Source organism: Saccoglossus kowalevskii, chromosome 1 (assembly GCF_978046115.1).
Source record: "Saccoglossus kowalevskii chromosome 1, keSacKowa6.1, whole genome shotgun sequence".
NCBI lineage: Eukaryota > Metazoa > Hemichordata > Enteropneusta > Harrimaniidae > Saccoglossus > Saccoglossus kowalevskii.
The window spans coordinates 43,393,508-43,405,687 of NC_140641.1; the positions used below are offsets into that span (position 1 = coordinate 43,393,508).

The following is a 12,180-nucleotide window of genomic DNA, read 5'->3' on the forward strand; positions in this document are numbered from 1 at the left end:
CTGACCGACGTTTAGGCCACCATACACCCCCACTCCTCTCCCATTTCTCTCATCATTGCAGAAGAAACGCGGGACAGCCACTCTGGACAATATGTTCCCAAAGTTGTCTGGGCGAAACTCGCTTGCCGCTACCGACCTCTCGTATAGCTGTGTAAATGTCTCCCTGGCCAACGTCAATTGCTCACATATTTTGGTGGTGTGGTCGCCATGTTGGATCATTTATGGCAAAATTTGCATGTTTTTGAGGCAATCTCTTTCCCATAGGTCTTTGCGCTTTACGTAACGCGCATCTAACTGTGCGGAGTTTGGTTTTGAGGTAGTCCAAAACGAGTTTTACAACAAGTCGGCGCTTTGCGACAATATGAGTCGGCAAGTTCCAGACAGAAAATCGATCTGTGGAGACTTGTCGTCGGAGATTTTTTTGTTTTTTTGAGAACAGGCGAAAACTAATGCGCGCGCGGATGTCATCCATAAAATTAAATCGGTGTAGCCTTACCGTATTTATCAGGGTATAAGCCTAGGGTCCTGAACATGGAAAATTGCCAAAAAATAGGGGTGGGCATTTGCTAGGAGATCCCCGGCAAAAAAAAACACGAAAATTCGCTCAAAATGAATTAAAATTTTAGGGGGTAAACTGCGTAAAATGATTTCCTGTTTCGACAAATTACGAATCAACTGTCATACAAGATCAATAATAATTTACAAATTCATAGCTGTTTGAAAAAACTTCTCAGATCTTTATTTGTACATTCATTGCCATCTTCGTCAAACTCAAAACCCTCAAAGTCCAAGTTGGTGTCACTGTAGCTGTCGAACAAAATCCCTACAACTTATTCCTGAAGTTCGTCGATATCGTCCCACACAATTTAGACTTAGCACTTTTACGGATTTCGCAGTCTGTTAGCTTGGCACTTTTCATTCATGTTAATCACAGTAAAGAGACAAGAAAAAATGGTGTCGGTCTGTTGCGAAGGCACACGATGCTTTTGTCTGGCAGTCTGGCAATCATCTTTGACCTTTATGCATCTGCTTTACTGATTGGCTAAGAATGACATCACTACTAGTATTTCATCATAAAGGTCAAATCGTGACATTGCTTTCTTATCAGACGCTTATCAATCACGGTGAAAGTTATCATTCAGCAAGTTCTGGCAGTTGGAATGTCTCACTATATGGATATCGCGATGGACTTGAAATAGGAAGTAGCGGTGATGAAAGATGGTAAAAAAAGTTGGCAGTCTTCGGCGTGACATTGCAAAATTGCTGGCCCCAGTTATGGATTCGCAAGCCGCTACCAAATATTTTATAAAGCCAAAATAACGTGATTTCAACCACTCTCCCAGGTACGGGTTGCTACAATATTGCAACATTGGTTTCATTGTCGACTACGCTAAAGCCGAACGAGTGCAACACTTGCTTTAGCGGCTCTCCTTATACGATTTGCTTGAATCGTATCTAAGGAAGCACAAACCAAACAGCCGACATTTTTTAGGGCCACGACATAATTCAAAAAGAGAACTACCGTTTCTGCTTTAATATATATTTTTATAGACTTGCTGACTGTTATGATTCTGAAAAAAATCAGCGGTGAATGCGCTTCCCTGAAGGCAGAAAGCAGTTACAGCTATTTCGCATTCACCCCTTGTTTTACGCAATTAACAATTATATTTAAAGAATTTTTATAAGCATCATGACAGACTTCAAGAAAGTCAACTGTTAATACAACCACAGTGAATGAATAGAAAATAGTTTTTTGTTATTTTTTGTGTAGAAAAAGACCCCCTGGGTGTGTGCCCGGATATGACCTCAACTTCTTTATTGTGTCAAAAAGGGGGCGTTTGCCCAGGCATGGGCTCTTACCCGGATAAGTACGGTATACATCACGTCATAGATATACAGATATATTGGTTTGACGATCATATTAAAAATGGCCGAATGGTGGCCATTTTTGTGCTGAAAAATCATCAAATATCAAGCATTTCTGCCATTTATAGATGGATTTAGAATGGCTGACCTAGTGGCCATTTTGTTTTAATGATTAGGCTTCTAGAGCCATATCTCTGACATGCTTTGACTGACTATGTTCAAATTTTATATATTTATATACATGTATTCAAAATGACTGTTTTTGTTTTAATTAATGCTGTTCCAGAGCAATATCTCTCAATCGTTTGACAATCAGATACAAATGTCAATCATTTAAATGTTAAACAATCATCATAATCATATTCTTGACATGTTTATATTCCAGCTATATTACTATAAACAAAACTATATATCTTAAATTCGATATCTAACTGGGACTGTGCCATGCATGGTTTGTTTAGAATAGACATGCCATACATGGTAGATTGTAGTGACAACTGTTAGTTTAGAATAGTCATGCCATACATGGTAGATTGTAGTGACAACTGTTAGTTTAAAATAGTCATGCCATACATGGTAGATTGTAGTGACAACTGTTAGTTTAGAATAGTCATGCCATACATGGTAGATTGTAGTGACAACTGTTAGTTTAGAATAGTCATGCCATACATGGTAGATTGTAGTGACAACTGTTAGTTTAGAATAGTCATGCCATACATGGTAGATTGTAGTGACAACTGTTAGTTTAGAATAGTCATGCCCTACATGGTAGATTGTAGTGACAACTGTTAGTTTAGAATAGTCATGCCATACATGGTAGATTGTAGTGACAACTGTTAGTTTAGAATAGTCATGCCATACATGGTAGATTGTAGTGACAACTGTTAGTTTAGAATAGTCATGCCATACATGGTAGATTGTAGTGACAACTGTTAGTTTAGAATAGTCATGCCATACATGGTAGATTGTAGTGACAACTGTTAGTTTAGAATAGTCATGCCATACATGGTAGATTGTAGTGACAACTGTTAGTTTAGAATAGTCATGCCCTACATGGTAGATTGTAGTGACAACTGTTAGTTTAGAATAGTCATGCCATACATGGTAGATTGTAGTGACAACTGTTAGTTTAGAATAGTCATGCCATACATGGTAGATTGTAGTGACAACTGTTAGTTTAGAATAGTCATGCCCTACATGGTAGATTGTAGTGACAACTGTTAGTTTAGAATAGTCATGCCATACATGGTAGATTGTAGTGACAACTGTTAGTTTAGAATAGTCATGCCATACATGGTAGATTGTAGTGACAACTGTTAGTTTAGAATAGTCATGCCCTACATGGTAGATTGTAGTGACAACTGTTAGTTTAGAATAGTCATGCCATACATGGTAGATTGTAGTGACAACTGTAAGATGGTCTAACCATATGTGTCATTTCTTTGCAGATGAAACACGCTTGTCAACAGTAGAATTGGATGCCACACTAGCTCCTAAAGGAGACTCTTACAAGTGTGATTCTATTATATCAGCAGTTTATTCTGACTTCACTTGCACAACTCGTATGTTACAACTCCAACCATTTGGAGTGGAGAACGGGACTTATTCTAAAGGTAATTTCAAAATCTATTATTCTGCTTTGTTTATCACAATTATGTATTGATGCTGAGTACTGTGGAATATTTTATTTTCGCTGGATTTAATTTTCGCTGAAAAGGCTTTTTGGGCGTTTTGTATGGAATTTATTTTCACTGATTTTTGATGAGTTTAATGTGAAATATAGGAAAAAAAGTATATTCGCTGGATTTTATTTTCACGGATTCATCCCCTCAGCGAAAAAAGCGAAAATTAATTCCAAGCGAAAATAATGTATTCTACAGTACTATGATTCATAACTTTGGCTCGTTTGTGTCAACACATTCACAGCCATTCACTTTGCTAACACATGTGTGTTTAGCCATTCACTTTGCTAACACATGTGTGTTTAGCCATTCACTTTGCTAACACATGTGTGTTTAGCCATTCACTTTGCTAACACATGTGTGTTTAGCCATTCACTTTGCTAACACATGTGTGTTTAGCCATGTAATGGTCATTTAGACATGCCATATTCTGTGCTCTCGCTGTCGCTCGCAAATGTCGTAAATTACGAAATTTGGACAAGATTTACGAACAAAATAAATATCTGTTAGTAAGATTTACGAACACATTTTGTACAAAATACCGTCGCAAATCGCCCTCATTTAATTGTCAAGACTCGACTGTGATCATCACGCGTGTTACGGTTTGAGTGATTGCCATTTTAAAGTTAAACAATGTCCCGTTACTTCTAAGATTGCAACAATTGTTACATGGTGATCGCGATCAACACGGAACTGCCACTGAATATATTTTGCCACTCTAAAGTTATTTTGGTGTCATCGCACATGCGTAGTTTAGTCGACATGTGTTTCAAGATACCCCGCGACTTTACTCTCAGTATGGGACGGTTTCATGTCGCCCTTATCAAACACGTGATTTGTTTATTTATTGAAAATGGAGACTACGTTAAAAAGGAGCAGACAACTGCTCGAGAAGTATTTTTCACGACGAGATGGAGAAACCGCTAAATCGTGTTCAGAACCAGAAACCCATGGGTGTCCTAACCCTGACATCACCAAGAAACGGAAAGTTGATCGTACTGCAGCACGATTTCAGAAATAATGGAAGGTTAGCTGCGGTTTCGTAGCTCTTTGGTGCGACATACAATCTAATTTTGCCCTACCAATTTCATTCGGACGTCTTGTTTTTATTTTTGTTGTTGTATGTCGAACATGGGCCGGCCAGTGTCTGTCACGTAAATAATGCGGTCGGCAACATTAGGGCTATGATTCCACAGCTAATGGAAGGTGAGACAATGTTAGCGAATCGATCGAAAAATACTATAATTTGTGTAACATTCTTACCGGACATTCTTAGCATTGAGATCGAGTTACAAGACCGAAAGTTTCTTTATTTACTTTTTCACTTTAATTCAGAAATTTCGATGAAAATAGTCATTTTGTGTCGTCATAAACGTCAACATGCGGGTTTGCATGATGAGCACGGGAGATTACTTCATAATAATATTGATTGGCATAGAGTTTTTTTCTGAGAAATTTCCCGTGAAAATTTATTCACAGGATGACTTGTGTTCTAGGCAGTGAACTTAATGAACTTTTGAATGATGACTATTTCCCCACTGTTAACAATGTGAGCTTATCATGAATATGTTTAATTAATACTGAGTTATTCAAATAAAGGTTCTGGTGTCTACATTGCATATTTTGTTGTGATGTTTTGTTGTACCATCATAAATGGTACATTTTGTGGAGCAGACTGCCTAATTTGATGTCATTAAATTACACACAAAATTAGAGCTCAGGTTGCACCAGCAAGCACCATTTTCAGCATGCTGTTCTTGTTTTCGGTGGACGACAGAGGGGACACCTCCCTCTCCTTCTCTCTTCTCCGTTGTGCTCGGTCGCGGGAAAATGCTCCGCAGTTTCCAGACAAAGTTTACTAATACTTTTTTTTCTTGATTAGTAAATTTACTATTACCTAGAAAATTCCAGAGAGAGCCCAGCATATTTGATTAAAATAGTATACTAGGTCTTGCCTAACGAAAATGACTTGAGTGCTAAAAATGGCTCTCCTGAATGCAGTTATGTATTAAAGTCATTAGCAGAGCTGTGTTATTAAAGTCTATACAAAATGGTATGTATTGGGAGAGTGGTAATTAGTTCTTTTAGGTCTTTGAGTGATCATTCACCTTGAAAATTAAAGTCGGGTATATAGCATATTTGCTTTAAATCATTTGTTTATTAGGTATACCATATGTTTGATTGAAATTGTTTATAAGATATATTTATTGTTCCCATTACAGCTACAATCTGTCCTGAAGATCCAACCCCTTCGCCAGCACCCACGCCAACGCCAAAACCCACACAGACACCAACACCTCCACCTTCACCAGGAACATGGAATGTCACTGATAAAGAAGGCAAATTATGTTTGCTTGCACAATTCGGGATGGAATTTACTATTCCATATTCTACAAGCATGGCAGTGGTGAGTTTTTAGCTCCGCTTTCGACTTTGTCGAGTGGAGCATACATACGAGTGATTGTCTGCCGGCGTCCGTCCGCGTCCGCGTCAACTTTTTAGCTCCGCTGTCGACTTTGTCGAGCGGAGCTTATCATATGAGTGATTGTCCGTCGTCGTCGTCCGTGTCAATGTTTTACTTTTTCGACTTCTTGTTGAAAACCGCAAGTCCAATTGCTTTGATATATTATTCATATAGGTACTACATGTGGACCTCTCTCAGATTTGTTCATTTTGTAATGATATCTTCTGTTCTTTAATTGCCATGTGCATTGCTAACAGCGGAGCTATCTCAGCCGACTGTCGGCTGCTTGTTACTTTTTCGACTTCTTCTTGGAAACTACAAGTCTGAATGCTTTGATACTTGGTGTATATGTACCTTGGGTAGACCTCTCTTAGATTTGTTCATTTGATTATATCTTCAATTTTGGTAAAAAGTTGTATGTTTGACTTGTTAAAAACCGCAAGTCTGATTGCTTTGATATTATAATATATAGATACTACAGGTATACCTCTCTCATATTTGTTCATTTGATGATATCTTCAATTCTCTAATTTTGATGAATATTTTTGTAATTTTTGGTAAAAAGTGTTATTGACTCCTGTGTGTAGCACAAAAGGGAGTCTTTGCAGCTACCCTCTCTGTATGTATGTATGTATGTCACTTTTTTTGTTCCACCGTTATCTCAAGAACCACTAATCAAATTTTGATGAAACTTGGTACATAGATGCTCTGTAATAATGCGCAAAGTTGATTAGGTTTTGGTGAAAATCCATGAATATTAATTACCTAATTTGCATAATAATTAGCTGATTTTTAGCTGTTCTATGACTGTTCCACTGATATCTGAAGAACCACTCATTGGATTTTGATGAAACTTGGCACATGGATGCTCTGAACTAATACGCATAATTGAATAGTTTTGGGTAAAACCCATGAATATTAATAACCTAATTTGCATGATAATTAACTGATTTTCAGCTGTTCCATGACTGTTCCACTTATATTTAAAGAACTACTCATTGGATTTTGATGAAACTTGGCACATGGATGCTCTGAACTAATGTGCAGATTTGATTAATTTTGGGTAAAAATCGATTTATATTAATTACCTAATTTACATAATGATTAATCAATTTTCGGCTTTTCCACTGATATCTCAAGTACTAATCATAACATTTCAATAAAACTTGGTACATAGATGACATATGACACTTCACAGACCTGATAGTTTTTAGGGTAATTTCAGTACATATTAATTGCCTAATTTGCATAATTAATTAATTTTCAGCTTTTGATATTTCAAGCAATAATGATCACATTTCAATGAAACCTGGTACATAGTTACTTGAGGACTGTGCAGAGACATTATTAGTTTTGGGGTAAATATTTGTGCATATTAATTACCTTATTAGCATAATTAGTTAATTTTCAGCTTTTCACCTGATATCTCAAGTACTAATCATCACATTTCAATGAGACTTGCAACATAGATCTTCTAGGACTATGCAGAGTCCTGATTAATTTTGGGGTAAATAATTGTGCATATTAATTACCTAATTTCATAATTAGTTAATTTTTTGCTGTTCCATGGCTGTTGCACTGTTGTCAAAAGAACTACTCATTGGATTTTAATGACACTTTTAAAGAGTACTCATCATCATATTTCAATGAATCTAGGACTATACACCATAATAGTTTTTGGTAAATATTTATGCTTCTTAATCACCTAATTAACATAATTAACATAATTAATTAATTAATACTTGTATCTCAAGTACTAATCATCACATTTGAATAAAATTTGGTACATAAATGCTCTAGGACAATAGGCAGCCTGATTAATTTTGGGTTAAAATCTGTTCATATTCACTAATTAGCATAATAATTAATATTTTTTTGGTTCTAATCACATTTCAATGAAACTTTGTACATAGATATTATATTACAAAAACTTATTACTTTTACATTGTGCAGACCTTATTAGTTTTACACTGAAATCTTTTCACATTAGTTACCTTATTTGCATAAGCTTTTCCATCAATATCTCAAGTTCAAGTAATTTTTAATGTCTCCAATACTCTCAGCACACGGGAGTTCTTTCTAAGCTTTCTTTGATTTTTGACTTCTTGTTAAAAACCGCAAGTCCGATTGCTTTGATATTATATATATAGACACTACAGGTATACCTGTCTCAGATTTGTTCATTTGGTGATGATATCTTCAATTAATGATTATTTTTGTCTTTTTTGGTAAAAAGTGATATAAAGGTTGATTGCTTTGATACTATACCTATTGTTCATTTTCTAATGATATCTTCTGTTCTTTAATTGCAATGTGCATTGCTAACAGCGGAGCTATCTCAGCCGACAGGCTACTTGTTTATATTTCACTTACCATGGTGCTTACAAATTAGTAATAGTTACACTATATTTCACTTACATTGGTGCTTACAAGTTAGTAATACTTACACTGTTTATTTCACTTACAAAGGTGCTTACAAATTAGTAATAGTTACACTGTATATTTCACTTACAATAGTGCTTACAAGTTGGTAATAGTTACACTGTATATTTCACTTACAATAGTGCTTACAAGTTGGTAATAGTTACACTGTATATTTCACTTACAATAGTGCTTACAAGTTGGTAATAGTTACACTGTATATTTCACTTACAATAGTGCTTACAAATTAGTAATAGTTGCACTGTATATTTCACTTACAATGGTGCTTACAAATTAGTAAGTTACACTGTATATTTCACTTACAATGGTGCTTACAAGTTAGTAATAGTTGCACTGTATTTCACTTACAATGGTGCTTACAAATTAGTAAGTTACACTGTATATTTCACTTACAATGGTGCTTACAAGTTAGTAATAGTTACACTGTATTTCACTTACATTGGTGCTTAGAAGTTAGTAATAGTTGCACTGTATATTTCACTTACAATGGTGCTTACAAATTAGTAAGTTACACTGTATATTTCACTTACAATAGTGCTTACAAGTTAGTAAGTTACACTGTATATTTCACTTACAATAGTGCTTACAAGTTAGTAATAGTTACACTGTATATTTTACTTACAATAGTGCTTACAAATTAGTAATAGTTACACTGTATATTTCACTTACAATGGTGCTTACAAAGTTGGTAATAGTTACACTGTATATTTCACTTACAATGGTGCTTACAAGTTGGTAATAGTTACACTGTATATTTTACTTACAATAGTGCTTACAAATTAGTAATAGTTACACTGTATATTTCACTTACAATGGTGCTTACAAGGTTGTAATCATTACATTGTTACTTACAGTGGTACCAGTTTTTCTTTGTTGTACAATTTTTCTTTTTTTTTTTTTAGGAAAATGCTACCTTTCCATTACCCGTAACTGCTGTTGTAGACACAGTGAAAAGCACATGTGGACTTAACAACTCAGTGTTGGTTCTCAATTTTAACAAAGACTCTGATAAGTCAAACAATCTTACCATGAAGTTTGAAATGAATGCTACTAACTTTTATACAACTCAAGTCACACTGGATTATTTTATTAGTCATGCAGACTTTCCAAATGCTACTGATACAGGTCAGTACCTTAAAGCGTTTTTAATTGTTTACATTTTGTTTGTAATACACTGTGGCTGTTTGGCAAAAACCAATAATTTGTAGAAGATGAAATAGCGACCTTGTTCACTGCTATTGTTTTGTGCCAGTTGTCTTGTTATTGCTCATTAATATGCATTAACTAATTAATATTCATATATCATTAATATGCATCAACTAATTAATATTTATATGTCTCATTAATATTCATGACCGACTGGCACTCCTGTTGGTCTGGTGAGATCCCTTAATGTACACTGTATACACAGCAATAATGAGACTTTCTACATAGATCTTCTAGGATTATGCAGACACCTGATTAGTTTTAATTGGATATTAATTACCTAATTTGCATAATGTTCCACTGATATATAAAGAACCACAAATTGAATTTTAATGAAACTTTTAAAGAGAACTACTGTAGAATACTTTATTTTCACTTGGAATTTATTTTCGCTATTTTCGCTGAATGGTTGATTCCGTGAAAATAAAATCCAGCGAATATACTTTTTTTTCTATATTTCACATTAACCTCATCAAAAATCAGTGAAAATAAATTACAAGCAAAACGCCCAAAAAGCCTTTTCAGCGAAAATTAATTCCAGCGAAAATAAAGTATTCCACACAGTATGCAGAAACCCAATTAGTTTTTGGTAAATATTTATGCTTATTAATCACCTAATTAACATAATTAATTAACACTGATATCTCAATTACTGATCATCACATTTGAATAAAATTTGGTACATAAATGTTCTAGGACAATAAACAGGCCTGATTAATTTTGATTAATATTAATTCTCTAATTAGCATAATAATTCATAATTTTTTTGTTCTGTTCTGTTCATATTAGTTACCTGATTTACATAATTAGTTTTCAGCTTTTCCATCAATATCTCATCTCATGTACAAGTAATTTTGAATTAATTTTTAATGTGTCTTCAATACTCTCAGCACACGGGAGTTCTTTCTAAGCTTTCTTTGATTTTACTTTCTTTCTCATTTTTAAGTTGCTGCAAGTTATCTCCAACATTTTCTCAGAGACTCTGCAGCAGATGTCAATGAAACTTTGCAGGTTGATGAACAATTCTGTGTTACATATGCACATAATTTTTTTTCCAGATCTGAAAATCCTAAGTGGTTCAAGATTTTCATCCAAAATTTCCTCTCTCCACTACACTGACAGAGTAACTGAGCATGCTTAGAATAATTGATTCTGTCAAATTCAAATTCCTGATTTCTGATTCAACAGTTTTACCAAATGTATTTGATCGGTAGTGTATATTTTTCAGAACTCAGAACCAATTTCTCAGGGCCCAATTTCAAAATAGCTTCCTTATCAGAGGAAGACATCTTTTAGGTTATTATTAATATGACCACACTCTACCCAAAAATATGCAATTTAGCTAAATGCAGTTATTTCCTTTGATCTCGGCAACCATTGAGCCGATTTCGAGCATATTTGGTAGGATTGCACACGAGTAGATGGGCTTCTGACAGTAATGACCACGCCCTCCCAAAAATATGCAAATTAGATCAATGCAGTTATTTGCTGCTATCTCTACCAATCACTGTGTTGATTTTATTCATATTTGGTATGATTACACTTTGGCAACGAGTAGATGTGCTTTTGGCAATAATGACCACGCCCTTCAAAAAATATGCAAATTGGATTATTGCAGTTATTTGCTGCTATCTCTACCACCACTGTGTCGATTTTATTCATATTTGGTATGATTACACCTTGGCACGAGTAGATGTGCTTTTTGCAATAATAACCACACCCTCCCCCAAATATGCAAATTAGATCAATGCAGTTATTTGCTCTTATCCCAGCAACCATTGAACCAATTTAGTTCATATTTGGTATGATAACACCTTGGCACGAGTAGATGTGCTTTTGGCAATAGTGACCACACCCTCCCAAAAATGTGCAAATTAAATCAATGCAGTTATTTGCTGCTATCTCTACCACCACTGTGTCGATTTTATTCATATTCGGTATGATTACACCTTGGCAACGAGTAGATGTGCTTTTGGCAATAATGACCACGCCCTCCAAAAAATATGCAAATTAGATTATTGCAGTTATTTGCTGCTATCTCCACCGCCACTGTGTCGATTTTATTCATATTTGGTATGATTACACCTTGGCATGTGTAGATGTGCTTTTGGCAATAATGACCACACCCTCCCCAAAATATGCAAATTAGATCATTGCAGTTATTTGCTCTTATCCCAGAAACCATTTGGCCAATTTAGTTCATATTTGGTATGATAACACCTTGGCCACGAGTAGATGTGCTTCTGACAGTAATGACCACGCCCTCCAAAAAATATGCAAATTAGATTAATGCAGTTATTTGCTGCTATCTCCACCGCCACTGTGTCGATTTTATTCATATTTGGTATGATTACACCTTGGCACGAGTAGATGTGCTTTTGGCAATAATGACCACACCCTCCCAAAAATATGCAAATTAGATCAATGCAGTTACTTGCTCTTATCCCAGCAACCATTGGGCCAATTTAGTTCATATTTGGTATGATAACACCTTGGCACGAGTAGATGTGCTTTTGGCAA

At 35.2% G+C, this 12,180-nt stretch overlaps 1 protein-coding gene across 1 annotated transcript in view; it reads left to right on the top strand.

Moving 5' to 3' along the window:
* The window catches only part of LOC100376425 (lysosome-associated membrane glycoprotein 1-like), a 61,701-nt gene that overhangs the window by 19,638 nt on the left and 29,883 nt on the right, over positions 1-12,180 (top strand). Inside the window, exons 4-6 of the mRNA XM_085502328.1 lie at positions 3,315-3,479; positions 5,771-5,955; positions 9,357-9,579. Coding sequence (XP_085358454.1) covers positions 3,315-3,479; positions 5,771-5,955; positions 9,357-9,579 — 573 coding nt within the window. The remainder of the gene's footprint in view (positions 1-3,314; positions 3,480-5,770; positions 5,956-9,356; positions 9,580-12,180) is intronic.